At 65.2% G+C, this 14,963-nt stretch overlaps 4 protein-coding genes across 5 annotated transcripts; all 4 read left to right on the top strand.

The window, feature by feature from the left end:
- The first annotated feature begins 181 nt into the window (after window positions 1–181).
- On the top strand, window positions 182–5,119 carry CHLRE_12g492250v5 (uncharacterized protein). Of its 2 annotated transcripts, none has more exons than XM_043067933.1 (8): window positions 182–859; window positions 969–1,485; window positions 1,611–1,788; window positions 2,138–2,276; window positions 2,467–2,790; window positions 2,959–3,384; window positions 3,596–3,823; window positions 4,057–5,119. In XM_043067933.1, exons 2-8 carry the CDS (start codon window positions 1,077–1,079, stop codon window positions 4,411–4,413), a joined length of 2,061 nt encoding a protein of 686 aa, XP_042917972.1. In that variant the 5' UTR covers window positions 182–859; window positions 969–1,076; the 3' UTR covers window positions 4,414–5,119. The 2 variants fall into 2 exon arrangements, with proteins under 2 accessions (XP_042917972.1, XP_001700586.2); XM_001700534.2 differs by having other exon boundaries at window positions 383–859.
- A 132-nt stretch (window positions 5,120–5,251) lies between these two features.
- Window positions 5,252–6,945, top strand: CHLRE_12g492300v5 (uncharacterized protein). The gene is made up of 3 exons (XM_001700533.2): window positions 5,252–5,421; window positions 5,508–5,993; window positions 6,416–6,945. The coding sequence occupies exons 2-3, from the start codon at window positions 5,517–5,519 to the stop codon at window positions 6,431–6,433; spliced, it is 495 nt and encodes a 164-aa protein (XP_001700585.1). The 5' UTR covers window positions 5,252–5,421; window positions 5,508–5,516; the 3' UTR covers window positions 6,434–6,945.
- A 356-nt stretch (window positions 6,946–7,301) lies between these two features.
- On the top strand, window positions 7,302–14,403 carry CHLRE_12g492350v5 (uncharacterized protein). The gene is made up of 17 exons (XM_043067934.1): window positions 7,302–7,546; window positions 7,619–7,768; window positions 7,958–8,083; window positions 8,368–8,515; window positions 8,730–8,956; window positions 9,184–9,228; window positions 9,672–9,761; window positions 10,189–10,276; window positions 10,597–10,670; window positions 10,800–10,954; window positions 11,122–11,197; window positions 11,536–11,652; window positions 12,009–12,093; window positions 12,382–12,561; window positions 12,934–13,003; window positions 13,318–13,430; window positions 13,784–14,403. The coding sequence occupies exons 1-17, from the start codon at window positions 7,508–7,510 to the stop codon at window positions 14,035–14,037; spliced, it is 2,037 nt and encodes a 678-aa protein (XP_042917971.1). The 5' UTR covers window positions 7,302–7,507; the 3' UTR covers window positions 14,038–14,403.
- A 48-nt stretch (window positions 14,404–14,451) lies between these two features.
- CHLRE_12g492400v5 (uncharacterized protein) lies at window positions 14,452–14,914 on the top strand. Its single transcript, XM_043067935.1, has one exon. The coding sequence runs from the start codon at window positions 14,486–14,488 to the stop codon at window positions 14,726–14,728; it is 243 nt and encodes an 80-aa protein (XP_042917970.1). The 5' UTR covers window positions 14,452–14,485; the 3' UTR covers window positions 14,729–14,914.
- The last annotated feature ends 49 nt before the right edge of the window (window positions 14,915–14,963 follow it).

Raw genomic sequence — 14,963 nt, 5'->3', positions numbered from 1 at the left:
TGTTACAGCATTAGCGACACGCACTGTGTGCTCGGCGCCCGGATGCCCCCCCGACAAGGCCACGTCCCGACCTCCCTTTCTCCACCGCAACCTTCCCCTTAACTTATCAAGATGCATGCATGTGCTGGTTTGTCCAATGCCAACGTTCTAGATGCGCTAGGCACTGCTACCAGAGGTCCCTGGGTTGAAAGCTGCCCACCGAAAGCCTTTGTCCTTGGATTGAGGTTAATACATCGCTACCATCATTACCAGTTTTCGTGGGGAACCCCTTGCAACGTTTGCAGCGGCATGCGGGCGACACGCCACGCAAATTGATTGCAGAAATGTGGGGTGGACTTGGCTTTACACTTCACTTACACGAGACAGTATGGGTGGAGAGGAAGGAAAGGTATAAATCATTCACACAAGCTTCCAGGGAACTGGCGCTGCAAGTTAAGTTTCTCACTAGCCCGCGCGCCCTGCACTCGTGCAGATGTTGTTTTGCTTAGTTGATAGACCCAGATAACTTTTTGCATTTAAAGGGAGCTCTAACGACGTGTGCAGCCGCCCGAGTTGGGGTTGTGGCGCTGAGGTCAGCTCACTAGCTCGCGCAGCGCCGGCGGGTTCCTAAGTCAACTCGCACGCTATGCTGACAGCTTCGGACATGGTTATGCGTTGCGGGCCTAGAGGGCTCGCCGCAGCGGACGCGCGCGCGCCTGCTCGCGTCGTCTCCACTTCCCAGCAGCACCCCGCGCTGGCAAGGTGCCCGGCTGCGAGCACACCCCACGCAACCGCCGGTCTCGCGGCGCCTAAGTCCACCATGCGGCAACGCATTATCTCCAATGCTTCTAGCGCCCCCGCCGACGGCACAAACGTGGTGGTAAGTTGACGGCCGCAGTCCGCCTGTATGCCCCCCTCCCCAGCCGACCATCCCTACTTCCTCATTGCTGACGTGTCACCGCGGTGAAACCCCCGGACGATTTCCGCAGCTGGACGCACTCAGACAACGGCTGCTGTCACGCAGCAACTCTGATTCACGGCAGGGCGCCCGGCCCGCCCCGCACCCCCAGCAGCCCTCCTCGCAACCAGCTGTGGCCATGTCTGCCACCTATGCGCCAGCGGCCTGGCCGCAGGGGCAGCGCGGGACGGCGGCAGTCGAGGCGGGCGCACGCAGTGCATCAGGAGCGGGACTAGGGCGCGGCCTGCTTCGCAGCAGAGGCGGTGCCGGCGGCGCCGGCCAGGGTGGCGAGGCGCCCGCACCCGCACACCCCCGCGGCTCCGCAACCACTGCCCACGGCGCCAGCAGCAGTCGGGAGGAAGCGAGGGGCGGACTGGTCAAGGCTTGGGGCTCGGAGCGTGCTGGCTCCCGGGGCGTCCTGCGCTCGCCAGCCCCTGCTCGGGGCGCGGCCGGAGGTGCGGCGCTGCAGCCGGGCGCCTCATCGGCGCCGCCGCCGGCGCAGTCGGGGCAGCCGGGGCGCGAGCAGACCCCCAACGCGCTGCGTACAGGCAAGTTTGTTCATTGCTGCAGCTTTTGAGGAAGAGAAATGTGAATTATCATACTCGTTTGTGTAAACCTGCGTTGGGATTGCCTTTTTTTACCCTCGCCGTGCATACTGGCCACACGCACACAGGCCTGGCGCTGACGTGGCTGGGCACCAACAGCGGCACGCCCACGCTGGAGCGCAACGTGAGCTGCACACTGGTGCGGCTGCCTGGCACGGTGCAGGTGGTGGACTGCGGCGAGGGCAGCCACCGGCAGCTGGCGGCGGCGGCGGCGGGCGGCGGGCTGGAGCTGGCGGACGTGGACGGGTGGGTTGTCGGGGGAGCGGTGCTGGAGTATGCGGAGTGCTGGGGGGGGGGGGGGGGGGGGGGGTAGCCATCCATGGGATGGTGTGTATCAAATATGACGTGAAGTGCCGACGTCCAGAGGGGGGGGGGCGCAGGAGATGGGGCGGGACAAGGGCGGCTCGATGTGTGAGGATAACAGGGTAAGACGAGGGTTTGGGGATCGGCAGGCGTCCGGGATGGTTGGAAAGATGGGCGGTCGGTGCGACCAGGTTTTTAGAGATCCTATCAAAACACAAGTGCAGTCCACCCCTTCCCCGCACCCCAAGCGCCTGACCCCGCGAACCCTCTCTCGTGTCGCGCTCCTACGCAGCATCTTCATCACGCACATGCACGGCGACCACTGTTTCGGCCTGGGGGCGGCGCTGGCGCTGCTGGATGGAGCCAAGGTGGCGCGGCAGGCCGACCCTGCACGCCGCCGACACCACGTGTACGGGCCGCCCGGGCTGGCGGTGAGTCCGACAGGGTCCCCGCGTCATTGCCTGCACTGACCCCAGCCCGTTGCCTACCACGCACGGAAACGCCTGCGTGCCCTGCACTCCTTTTGCATGCAATTTCTGCACACCCGTCCTTCAATGTCGCCCTTCTCACCGCGTTTCCGTCCCTCGTCGCGATTTTGCCGCACCCCCGGCGCCCGTGTAGGAGCTGCTGCGCGCCTCCATGGTCGTGACTGGCGCGGCGGCCTCCCTCAAGCTGCCGCTGCTCATCACCGAGCTGGTGTGCAGCCCCGCCAACGCCCACGGCCCACAGCCGCTGGAGGCGGCCACCGGCGCGGCGGCGGCGGCGCGCTACACGTCGGGCGCGCGGGCGGGCAGCGCGGGCGCGGCGGTGGCTGCGGGGAGGAGGAAGGCGGAGGAGGCGGAGCAGGAGGAGGTGGCGGAGCGGGCCGGCGCCGGCGCCGGCGCCGGCGGCATTATGGTGCAGCGGCTGGCGGCGCTGCACATGGACGACTCGCCGCAGCTGCAGGTGTGTTTATGTGTTGCGCGGGGATGTAATGAAGGGTTGCGTTCATTAGGCGGTGTGGGAGCAGCGCACACATGTGCGTACGGTGTCGCACGTGGCGGCGGTGGCGGCATGCGGTTTTTGAAAGCGTCTAACACGCGCGGTGTGGCTGGCTGTGGCTACTGTTCGCAGGCAGCGGCGGCGGCGGTGGGCCCGCGGGTGGCCGGCCTTCAGGAGATCTGGTGGCCGCCGCGTGGCTTCAACTCCCGGGCCCGCGCGCAGCAGCTGGACGCCGCCCGCCGCGCCGGCGCCGGCGCCGCCGCCTCGCCGTACGCTGACTCCGAGTCGGACACGGAGCTGTACGAAATGTACGGCAGCATTGACAGCGATGACGAGGGCGGCGCGCCGTACGGAAATGGCGGCGGCGGCAGCGGCTGGGTGCGGCGGCCGCCGCCGTTCGTGGCGGCTGAGGGGTTGTACTGGGAGATGCCCAACTGCGCCGGCGTGACGGTGCGGGCGGCGCAGCTGCAGCACCGCGTGCCGTGCTGGGGCTACGTGTTTGCGGAGTCGGTGATGCCGCCGCAGGCTGCGGCCGTGCCGGGAGCCCGGCGGCGCAAGGTGCGGGTCGCTGGGGCTTTTGCTGCGCCCTTGCCTGTTGGAACCAGCCCCGACGACGCTGCGGCATGAGTTGCATGCTGTCATCTGCCTCCTCCAGTCCTGATACCGCCCTCACGCGGTGCCCAACGCCTGCGCTTCCCCTTTGTGTTCCTCATCCTGACAAACCCCCTTATTCCATCCTCCCTTTTCCACCCTCCTGCCTCCCTCCCAGGTGGTGGTGATGGGTGACACGGTGTCAAGCCGTGCCATTGCGCCGCTAGCCGCCGGCTGCGACGTGATGGCGCACGAGGCCACCTTCGCGGCGGGCATGGAGCAGAAGGCGCGCATCGCGCAGCACAGCACGGGCGCCATGGCCGGCGCCTTCGCGGCGGCGGTGGGCGCGCGCGCGCTGGTGCTCACGCACTTCTCGGCGCGGTACCGTGAGGCGCCGGTGATGCGGGTGAGGCTTGTGGGGCGGGGGAGGGGGAGCGCTGGCGGGAGCACGGGCGGGGGCAAGCCCTGGTTGTGGTTAGGCGGTGATTGGGCGACGAGGGGCCAAGGCGAGGGTTGGGCCGAAGGACAGTCGAGATTCAAGTTTACGTGTGGACGCATTGTACCGGTATCTGCCTGCTGTAGCTAGTTGGCTCAAGCCTGTAATATGCCGGCGTGCCTCCCTCTCCTCAACACCCTCAGGACCGCGAGTCTCGCGCCACGGGCCGCCTGGAGCTGGAGCAGCAGTCGTACGAGATCCGGGCGCTTATACGCGAGGCCGCCGAGGCGTGGGGTCCCCGCAAGACGCCGCCGCCCATCACCGCAGCATCCGACTTCTACACATTCCACGTGCCGCTGCGCATCGCCGCGGCAGCGGGGCCGGCGGGGCCAGCTGCGTCAGGCGTGGCAGAGGAGGCGGAGGGAGCCGGGGAGGTCAATGCTGGCAGGAGCAGCAGCACTGGCTCTAGGTTGCAACAGGCTGCGTCTGTGTCATCCTCGTCGTCGGCGGCGGCGGCACAGCGGGGTGCGTCAGGAGGCCGGCTGGTGTCTCGGCGCTAGGCGCCAGTTTGTGGCGGTTCAGTGTTGGCGGTGCAGCTGTAGGGCATGGTACTAGGGTCGAGTTGTGGATGTGTCGGGAGTTTTAAACAGAGCAGCATCAGGGCTGCCCAGACTGGTACTGGCAGTTTCGTCGAAGGTCGTATGTGCTCGCCGTTTTGCACTTTCGTTGTTGTCAGTGAACCTAGCCCCAGTTTTGCTTCACATGTTCCGGGGTCGTGGTGCGTGGGCAGTGGACTCGCAGCGCGCTGGCCGGTCATGTTTCCGCAGCGCGGATGCATTGGTGATACACAATATAGCTGAGCGGTAGAGGACCGTTGCCGATGTTGTTTGCAGTGGCAATCGAGCAGCAGGCGGAGGCGGGCCCTGCACAGAGACTGGGCCGCCGCAGGAGATGAACTGCAGGTGAGGAGGACCCATGCAGGGACCGCTGGTGCGGCGCCCAACATCGGTGCAGTGACGGTTGCGCGGGCTTTAGGGAGCTGTTGCGCGGTCTTTAGGGAGCTGTTCAGTTCGTCCGTAGTCGGTACACGCCGTGGCTCCCGTTGGGGCGGTCGCGCTATGGGTTGCGGTGTAGGCACTGCGTGTGCTATGGGACAAGGTTAAGGCTGGTGGGGGATTCCATGCCGTTGGGATGAGTCCGTCAATGAGGGGAGGCCAGGGACAAGGCTTGAGACCGTGGAGGTGCAGCCTGTAACGTTGTGGCTACGTGCAGAGGTTGGTGTGTGGGGGGCGTAGCAGGCCAGCGCTGGTGAGTCACAGCGCGGCACGGGGCGGCGGGCAGCCAACGTGGGGGGGACCGCACTATGCCCGCATGCCACTGCCCATCCCACGTCCCGGCAACTATCAGATGCCCTGCAGAAGGCACAGACAGCCGATTGGAAGGGATATATTCGCTTTTTTTGGCCGTGGAACTCGACGTCGTCCCGGCTAATTTCGTTTTTTGCGCTACGCTTTGAGCCTTTGGCCCCGGCTTACTTTACGATACCTTTCATTAGGAGCTGCTAGCAGGCAAGTGGCGTTTGCGGTGCAGAGACAGTGCTTTCACTCGCGACGTGGTCGCAGAGGAGCCAAACAGCGGTCTCCGTTCACTGCAGGTCGCAATCATGTCGAAGCCCGCAGCAGCTGCTAAGGGCCTGGAGTTTGTGGTCAGCAAGGTGGACAACGTTGTGAACTGGGCGCGTGCGGGCTCCATCTGGCCCATGACCTTCGGCCTGGCCTGCTGCGCGGTGGAGATGATGCATGCTGGCGCTTCACGCTATGACCTTGATCGCTACGGCATTATCTTCCGTCCCTCGCCACGCCAGTCCGATGCCATGATTGTTGCGGGCACACTCACAAACAAGATGGCGCCCGCGCTGCGCAAGGTGTATGACCAGATGCCTGAGCCCAAGTGGGTGGTGTCCATGGGCAGCTGCGCGAACGGTGGCGGCTACTATCACTACTCCTACGCGGTTGTGCGCGGCTGCGACCGTGTCGTGCCCGTGGACGTGTATGTGCCCGGCTGCCCGCCCACCGCGGAGGGCCTGCTGTACGGCCTCCTGCAGCTGCAGAAGAAGATCTACCGGTCAAAGACCACGCAGGTGAGCAGGGCAGGGGATGGGCGTGGAGGGGGGACGTGGCGAGGGGGAGACGGAGCGTAGGCGTGCGCAGAGTGATTTGCGGAGGTGGATGGATGGAATATAGGCAACCAGCGGTGTGTGCTTGCACAAACGGATGCGGCGGTTCTAGGGCCGGCACCAGCCAACTGAACGGCCCTACTGAACGGCCCACGTGCCAAGGGGTTTGGGGGGCAGGGAGGCGAGCTCGGTGCGTCCTTGCTGCTGCCCGGGGCATGCCGCGTCCGCGGGACTGATTGGGCTTTATGGTGATGCGCTTGGTTTGGACGCATGCAGCGACTGTCCATGCAGCGTGTCCTCCCGGGAGGTTGCGCAGCTCCCAAGCCACTGCCTCCTACATCCACCGCACTCCCTCGGCCTGCATGAACCCCGTACCCACCGTGCAGATCTGGTACAAGAAGTAAGCAGCTGGCGCAGGAGCTTGGAACCGCTGCGCGCAGGCGCAGCAGCAGCAGAAAAGCGGCGGTTGGAGGGATGTCAGCGCTGGGGAGGCGCTCTCTCGGCCGGAACCAGTGGGGGCACGGCTGTTGCTCGTTACGCACGGCTGTCTCAGCTTAAGCGTCCCAGGGCCACAGGAGCTGTATGCTGGAAGCGGCAGGCGGGGAGGCGCTTAGGGGTGTGCACGGCGGGCTTGGAAATAACTGGGGGGAACTAGCTTGGCGTTGTGGCGTGCGGCACAGTGGCGCCGTGTACTCTCCTGTTGTGGAGAAGGCTTATTGCATTAGCTTAGCAACCTATTACAGGTGGCAGACAGTGTATACTATAGGCTTCTTTGTGGAAGCACATGCTTGGGTATGAAATGAGGTGCAGCGGTTTGGCGCTAATCGGTGCAGATGAAGTTAGGCGTGATGAACATGGTAGGCCCGGTAGTGGGCCTGGTCAATGAGAACTAGTCTGCATGTAAATGGCTTGGTCACGCTGCGTCGATGTGCCATGCATGCGACGTCGGGACAGGGTCTGGTGAATTGTGTTTCAGCGGTAATGCTGAGTGCGGTTCCAATGGGGACACGGTCGGAGGCTGCTGTCGCTCGGTGCTGAGTGCGTGGGGAGAAGGCGCCATCCGATATCGTCGTAGCATGACGGTTGCGTTTGGTCTCCTGTTCCGTTGCAGCATACCAACGGCCGTGGCAAACGCAGGGAAGCGGGAGCTGGCAGGGGCAGCGGCTGACGGGGGACAGGGCGGATGCAGCCAAGCCAATGGCAAGCTGGTCAACAATCCAGCTCGGCCGTCGTAGGAAAACAATAGAATAACACATTCATGTATAGAGAGGTAACAGGACCGCGGGCGAGTTGAGCAAGAGTCCAGAAACGTCTACTTGCACTCTTGGCATAAATCCAATCTTGAATCTATCGCTTGCTAATATTGGGTACTCGAAATGCTTCACGGATCCAAACAAGGAGTGCGGAGTGCAGAGAATGGACGCTGTCGTGGCGCATTCCGCTCGGGCGCTGCACCTCGCGCCCGCGGGAGTTCTATGATGTGCTCTGCATCAGCAACACTGAGCGCTGCGCCAAAGGTGCGGTAGATCTAAGTTCATCTCTGGTGAAAAGGTCTCGACAAGTAAACATCGCTCCACCCTTGCGCGCAGGCTTCCGACCCCGCGACGCCCGTCACGCTCCCCCCGTCGCTTCGTAATGCCGTTGCGGTGTTGGAGGCGCCGAACCCAACTGCTCCGGGCGGCAAGACCAGCGTGTACCTGCTGGCCATGTCGCACGTCTCCAAGCGCAGCGTGGAGCAGGTACGCGGCTACGCCGTGAAGGGGCCTGTCGGAGCCGGGCTAGGGCGCCAATAGGAATATCGACTCCAACCCATCAATCCTAAGGGGGTTCGATGCGCTGAAAGGGTGGTGCTCTCGCCCTGAACACACGCCTCCAACCCCTTCAACCCTGCCGCGCCACGCCAACACCCGAACACCCACCCTCCACAGGTGCACGAGCTGATCCACCTGGTGCGGCCCGAGGTGGTGGCTGTGGAGCTGTGCAAGGAGCGGTCGGGGCTGCTGGTGGACCCGGAGGACGCCGCCACGGCGCCCAAGGTGTGGCACAGCCGCAAGGTGAGGAAGACTACGGCAGAGGGAGGGAGGGGCAGGGAGGGCGGTGCAGGGGCAGGAGAGGGTGGGCGCGAAGGGCGAGTGTTGGTAATGGCCGTGTGTGCAGCAGCACGTGTTGTTGCTGGTGACATGGAGGAAGGGCAGGATGCGTGTGGGCAGGGGTCTCGCCCGGTGGCGATCGTTGCCGTCGGTTGTCAGGCGCAGCAAAGCCGCACAAGCACGACCTGGATCCTGAACCTGGCTTGGCTCGTGTTTCGGTCCTGCCACCCCGCTTACGACCCTCTCAGATCCAGATCGAGGGCCTGCCTGAGGACGAGGCCAGCAAGGGCTGCTGGCCCAGCTCGGAGCAGCTGCAGGCGCTGCTGACGTGCCGGCCGGGGCGGCCCGTGAACCAGCAGGACATCGAGGGCGACGTCATCCGATTGCTCAGCACCGGTGCGGCGGCAGGAGGGGTGGTGGCGCGGGATGGGAAGGGGGTTGGGGTTTTGTGCGTAGGAAATGCCTCTGGGATATAGTGCAGGGGAAAGCGGGGAATCGCAAAGCGACCGGCGGACAGGGCTCCGAAAAACAAACACCAAACAGCGATGTGGGCTGACGTGACCGGACCCAACGCCGCCACCCTAACGGCACCCCGGCACCCCGCACGCAGGCCTGTTTGCCAGCTGCCGTCCCGGCGCCTCCAATGCCGGACGCGAGGAGGCGCCCGCCTTCCTGGTCAAGCCGCCCGCCGCCGACGCGGCCGCGACCGCAGCGGCGGCCGCCGCCGGTCCCGACCTGTCACTGGTGCCGCCGCTGGGCGCCATTCGCTTCCGCGTGACGCCGCGCAGCCTGCCCGCACTCACCGGCCTCAGCGCGCGCGTGGACAGCAGCCTCAAGGTGGGGCCGCGCGGTCGCTGTGCCCGAGAGGCGAGAGCACGCGGAAGTGCGGGGCCAGGTGGAGGGCTGTGGGGCCACGGTGTGCGGGGCCAGGTGGAGGTTTGTTTGCACAGCTGCGTTGTGCGATGCAGGTGTGGCTCGCCCTCGTCTTAGCCCCTCGCTTCGCTCCTGCCTGTGTGCCCCTCACGCTGTGCCGCCCGCCCCCCGCCCCCCGCCCCGCACCCCAGAGTGCCAATGTGGACCAGCGGGCTCTGGACGCCATCTGCCTCAAGGTGCGTGTGCGTGTGTGTGTGTGTGTGTGTGTGTGTGTGTGTGTGTGTTTGTGTGGTTTCGCTGATGTGCCGTGTGCTGTATGCGGTCGTCTCGGGCCGCAGTCTCCGAGTATAGTCGTGGGGTGTAGGGGAGCTGTTCGGCCGGCAGGCACACACGCGGGCACTGCGCGGTATCGGCATGAACGGCAGGCTTCGATAGCGGCACTCATGCATTTGTGCCCGCACACGCGCGCACACGCGCCGCCACAAGCGCACGCAACCACGCACCCAAACACACAGACGCGCACATCCGCACATTACCGCATTGTTTGACTGACATGTCTTGTCCTGCATCCCTCGTACCACACTGGAAAGGGCGGAAACAACCCCACCGCCTCCACACACACACACACACCCCACACCTTGCCTCGCCTCACCTCCCCACACCGCCCTACCCCACACAGGCCACGGACGAGTGCAAGGCGGGTGCCAGCGGCCTGGTGGCGCTGCTGCGCACCCGGCAGCGCGTCAAGGAGCTGCTGGCGGGACACGAGGTGGGCGGCAGGGGGGCGGCGGCAGGGGGAGAGGTGGTGGGAGGTGGTGGTGGTGGTGGTGGGTGTGGGCGTTGGTGTGGGTGTTGGGTGCAGGCACGGGTGCAGGTGGGATGATGTGGGTGTGGCTGTGGGTAGACATGCTGGTGTGAAGGGGCGGGCGGGTGGCATGGCGAGGAAGGAGCGTGGATTAGGATGATGGGGGTAGCGGGCGTATGGGACAGCTACACAGAGCTCGAGGTAGCTCGGCACCGTGCCTGGTCCTAGCCCTAGCCCGCCAGCCAACATGCTGCAATGGCAACCGGGGACCGGGGACGCCCACGTGCCTGCGCGCCCTACGTGGCTCCTTCTGACTAGTCACGCCTGGAACCCCCCACCTCCGCGGCACACCTTCCATACCGCGGCATCTCCACCACCTCCGCGGCCGCAGGTGACGGTGTCGTTCACGGGTGTGGATTCGGGCCGTGTGGAGATGATCGTCAAGGCCACCAAGCCCACAGACCCCGCCTACGCCTCGGGTGCGGCGGCAGAGGGGGAGGGCGGGATGCGGCGGCAGTGGGGAACAGGCTGGGAGGCGTTGGGGGAAGCCTGAGCTGCATGGGGGCGGTGTATGGGGCTGGAATGAGGGGGAGTAGTGTATCCCAATGTCGAGGGTGTTGTCCACGGTGCGGTAGCTTCTTCTAGTGTCGTGTCAAGCGGGGCCGTGAGGAGGGATGGGGTACTGGAACCGCCGTACTGATCGTGCGCTGCGTGTGCAACCGCGCGAACCCACGAACCGCGCCCCCGCCCCCACTCCCCGACCCCTGACCCTGGCCCCTGACCCTGGCCCCTTTCACAGGTCTGGAGCCCACGGCTGTGAACGGCGAGGGCTTTGGCATTGAGCCCTTCCGCCCGCAGCGCAAGATGTTCGAGGTGAGCGTGTATGCCCTGTGCTCATCCATTTACTAGATGTGTGTATGTGCGTGTGTCTCTCCTCGTGTCATGTCATATATCGTGTTGCATTATCCACTGAATGCAACTGTATCTCTCTCACTCCAACAGGTGAGCAAGAAGATGTTCATCCCAAGCGAGACTTTGGAGGCGATGCGGGCGGCGCGCATGGGCGCGACGGCGGCGGCGGCGGCCAGCACCGACGGCGAGGCGGAGAGCGCCAGCGCCAGCGGCCGCGTCGGCAGCGTGGCGCACGCGCGTGTCAAGTGAGTGAGACCACACATGTAGACACATCACATGTCACGGGATGGGAGGTTTTGGGTTTGTGCGCGTTCAGCCCAGTGCCCCGGCGCCTCAGGAGGAGTCTCCAGGTGCTACGCCTCCCGTCCCCACCCACTGCTGCCGCCGCGCCACCTCTCTCGCTCGCGCACAGGGCCCCGCTGCGGCCGTGGACTGCGGAGGAGCTGGAGGCTGCCAAGGCCGACTACCCGCCCGTGCGGCCCGTGCAGGTAGTGTAGCGTACTGCTGAAGGAATGGCGCTGTGGTTGTGCCGTGTTGTGTTGTTGTTGTGTGGCGTTGTATTGTGTTGTGTTGTGTGTTGTGTTGTGTTGTGTTGTGTTGTGTTGTGTTGTGTTGTGTTGTGTTGTGCTGTGCAGTGTGTTGTGTTGTGTGCAGGCGTAGATTCGGCCAGAGTGCATTGTGTGCGGACTCATCAATGTCCAGGCGCCTTCACGCCTTCGCTTCCTCCTCGCCTGACACTCTTCCCTCCCACCCCAGCCCCTCACTCCCTAACCCCTAACCCCTCACCCCTCACCCCTCTCCCCCCCACCCCTCATTCCTGACTCAGGACTCCCTGGCCCGCTTCATGAGCTCCACCTACGCGCGCATCCAGTCCAAGGCCGGGCGCACCCTGGAGCTGGAGCCGGGGGCGGCGTGGCGGGCAGCCATGGAGGCGGCGACACAGGTGCGGCGGCGCGGGGGCGGGGGAGGGGGGCGGCGAGGGGAAGGTGCCTGGAGCGGGGAGCGGGCAGCAGCGAGGGAGGTAGGATGTGGGTCGGTGGTCATGTGTGGGTGTGTGGGTGTGTGGGCAGAAGAGGGTGGAGCCACACGCCACGCGCCGCCTTGCCTAGGTTTCTGTGCCCTGGTACACCGTGTACCCACCTGTCTGTCGCCTTGGCCTGACTCCCAGTCACCTGCGACATACACACACGCGCCCCGAACCCTTTCGTAGCCCCATCCTAACGCACAGAAATCACCCATGCATTACCCGCACACCACATGCGCTCATACTCGCGCTCGCACACACGCGCTCGCACCCAGGTGGGCAGCAGTGCGGTGCTGCTGGCGGACCGGCCGGCGGACGTGACGGAGCACCGCATGGGCGCGGGCCTGGCCAAGGACTCGGGTGGGTGCCGCGGCGTGGAAAGGTGGCGACGGGCGGGGCCGTAAGAGGGGGGCAGTGTGGTGCTGAGCTACGAAGGGCGTGGTGGTTGGTGGGTGTGGCGGTTGGTGGGCGTGGCGGGGGAAAGGGAGGAAGGCAGGGCGTTCCAGGTAATCTTTCATCTGGGCCACAGGCGTTTCCGCGCAGCAATGCACTCAACGGAACGCCTACGTAGGTGTGACACGCAATGCCTCACTACTTACCTCCCCCGCATACACAAACAAACACGCTACCAAACAAACACGCCGGCAGGCGTGCGGCTGGCCGCTTCTCTGGCGCTGCTCATTGGCGGGCTGGTTGCGGAGCTGGGCGGCGCATTCGCCTCCCTGCCCGACCAGGCGGAGGCGGGCGCCGTGGCGGCGGCGGTGGCGGCGGCGGTGGCGGTGGCGGCGCCAGTTGTGGGGCCCTTCCTGGAGGTGTCGCGGTTCGCGGGTGCGTGCTGCAGCTATGTAGCTGCGTATACATGTATTGCATGTGATAGTCTCTTTGCTTGCTTGTGCGAATTCTCTGGTGGTTGCTCGCCCGATGCCGCGGCCGGTCCGGGGCGGCATGAGCACCAAGCACCACACCACGCTCGCGTCACGCACTCCAGCCACGCAGCTGACACGATCATGCGCCTGGCCCGCACGCACACGCACTCCAGCCACGCAGCTGACACGATCATGCGCCTGGCCCGCACGCACACGCACTCGAGCCACGCAGCTGACACGATCATGCGCCTGGCCCGCACGCACACGCACTCGAGCCACGCAGCTGACACGATCATGCGTCTGACCCGCACGCACGCACACGCACCTGCTGCAGACATGAGTGCGGACCAGATCGAGGACGCGGTGGCCATCAATGAGCCCATCAGCGGGGGAGACCTGTCCAAGTGGGTGCTGCGGGGTGGGGCGGCCAGGGCTGGGGGTGTGGGGTGTGCGGTGTGGGGTGGGGTGCTGGGACATGGCGAGACGTAGGGGTCGGCGCCTGCGGGAGGCCGTGAGGGCAGGAGGGCGCGGGGAGTTGGGGAGCAAGTCTGTACGATGCTGCGGGCGTCAGGCCACCGGACGTGGAGGCGAAGGTAAAGGAGGTCACAGCTGACTGTTGGTAATGCCTTGGTGCTCTCCGCCCCCGCCTCACCTCACCAACTACTCCCCGCCACCCACCCCTCTCACCCCTCCCCCTCGCTCCCCCTCATCTCCACAGGCCCCTCAAGCTGTACGGCGAGGACGCGCTGCTGGACTGGCCCGGCGCCTTCCCCGCGCTCATCAGCGAGCGCGACAGCTTCATGGCCAAGGCGCTGGCGGCGGTGGCCACGGGTGGGTGGGCGCAGAGGGTCAGGGCGGCAGGGGGCTGTCTGACAGCGTGTTGCGACAGTAGGAGTAGGAGACCCAGAAGGTGGACGTGAGTGCTTGGTGCATGTCCGGCAGCTAGCACAGGAAGGCGATGTGTGTGCGTGGTGGCGGGCTGCCATTGGTTCGCGTCTGCTGCATCCGGCCAACACATCCTCCCCTCCACCCTCCCTTTCACTCAACACACACACACACACACATTGAAGGTAATCCGCGGCCGTCATTCTGCATCGCATACACTGTCCTACGCGTAATGTTTTCCTTGTGCTCTTTAACACACACACACACACACACACACACACACACACACACACACACAGGCAAGGCCCCGGTGGTGCCTCTGTACGTGCTGGACGACGTGGACGGCTCGGCCGTGTGGCGCTACGCCATGCCCGAGGCCGGGCCCGCGCGCGCCGCGCCGCCCGGCTTCGGCGACGGCGGCGTGGGGCCCCTGGCGGGCGTGCGGGCCGTGGTGGGCGTGATCGGCAGCGCGCACGTGCGCGGCATGGTGCGGGACTGGCAGGCGGCGGTGAAGGACACGACGGTGGAGCCGCTGCTGGCGGATGCGGAGTAGGTTGCGGGGGCTCTGGGGCTGTGGAATTAAGAGTTAGGGAGGTGGACCGGTGAGGAGGAGGGGCTGCGATTACTGACGTGCAGGCTTAGGTGAGATGGTAAGAATGCGAGGTGCGCGTGCTGATGGGAGGAGCTGGTGAGCGGGACTGAACAGATGCATGTGGGGTACTGAACGGGCAGGCATGGCGGAATACGGATACCAGTATGGTGGCAGCTGCCCTGTACTGGGACTGGAGCTCATGTGTTATGGTTGGGGTGGCCTCTGGACTCAGGTTGGGGGCCAGGTGCGAAGGTCAACAAGTTGCTGCGGTGCCAGACTGTGTGGAACTGGGGATGCCAGTTCACCCACGTGTAACCACATGACCTGCTGAGTCCCCCCGCCAACAGCACAGTTTCCCGTGCCGACCCAGTTCGGCAGCGGCCAGGAGACTGAGGCGCAGCTGGCGGGCATGGCGGCGGGCGGGCGCCTCACCGGGCGCAAAAACCTGAAGCAGACAAAACCGGTGTTCTACACGGGCAGCTGGCGCCACAGGGAGTGTGGGGTGATCACCATTGAGAAGGCTGCCGCTAGGGCTGACGGCAGGGCCGTCAACGCGTTGTGCACCGTCTGCAAGCATAACACCACCATCTCCATCAAGAAGTGGCGCCTGAAGGAGGTCGCGGAGGTCATTGACCTGTGCGACAGCGACTGAGGGATGGGCAGTGGTGGCAGCGGCGATGCGGCGCTGGAGTAGGGAGACGGTGGAGGTAGTGCGGCGCTGCGGCGCATCTGCGATTCTGCGGTGCCAATCCTCCGGTGGTATCGCGGGCGGCAAATCGAAGCGAAGGAGTGCACAGCATGCGCATTGTGTTCTAGGAAGGTGTAAAGTTCAAATGCGCGGCCGCCGCGGCGCTCGGGCCAAATGCCGGCATGCGCAAGAACCAAGG

This window comes from Chlamydomonas reinhardtii, chromosome 12, assembly GCF_000002595.2.
Source record: "Chlamydomonas reinhardtii strain CC-503 cw92 mt+ chromosome 12, whole genome shotgun sequence".
Taxonomy (NCBI): Eukaryota; Viridiplantae; Chlorophyta; class Chlorophyceae; order Chlamydomonadales; family Chlamydomonadaceae; genus Chlamydomonas; species Chlamydomonas reinhardtii.
This window is presented reverse-complemented; position numbering and strand designations above follow the sequence as displayed.

Excerpts from the sequence above, each read along its gene's own strand:
- CHLRE_12g492250v5 (XM_043067933.1), top strand. The coding sequence starts at position 1,077 with ATGTCTGCCACCTATGCGCCAGCGGCCTGGCCGCAGGGGCAGCGCGGG. Across the intron at positions 1,486-1,610 it reads CCCCAACGCGCTGCGTACAG|GCCTGGCGCTGACGTGGCTG; the intron begins GCAAGTTTGTTC and ends ACACGCACACAG. Across the intron at positions 2,791-2,958 it reads ACGACTCGCCGCAGCTGCAG|GCAGCGGCGGCGGCGGTGGG; the intron begins GTGTGTTTATGT and ends TACTGTTCGCAG.
- CHLRE_12g492300v5 (XM_001700533.2), top strand. The coding sequence starts at position 5,517 with ATGTCGAAGCCCGCAGCAGCTGCTAAGGGCCTGGAGTTTGTGGTCAGC.
- CHLRE_12g492350v5 (XM_043067934.1), top strand. The coding sequence starts at position 7,508 with ATGTGCTCTGCATCAGCAACACTGAGCGCTGCGCCAAAG. Across the intron at positions 7,769-7,957 it reads CCAAGCGCAGCGTGGAGCAG|GTGCACGAGCTGATCCACCT; the intron begins GTACGCGGCTAC and ends CACCCTCCACAG. Across the intron at positions 11,653-12,008 it reads CCATGGAGGCGGCGACACAG|GTGGGCAGCAGTGCGGTGCT; the intron begins GTGCGGCGGCGC and ends GCTCGCACCCAG.
- CHLRE_12g492400v5 (XM_043067935.1), top strand. The coding sequence starts at position 14,486 with ATGGCGGCGGGCGGGCGCCTCACCGGGCGCAAAAACCTGAAGCAGACA.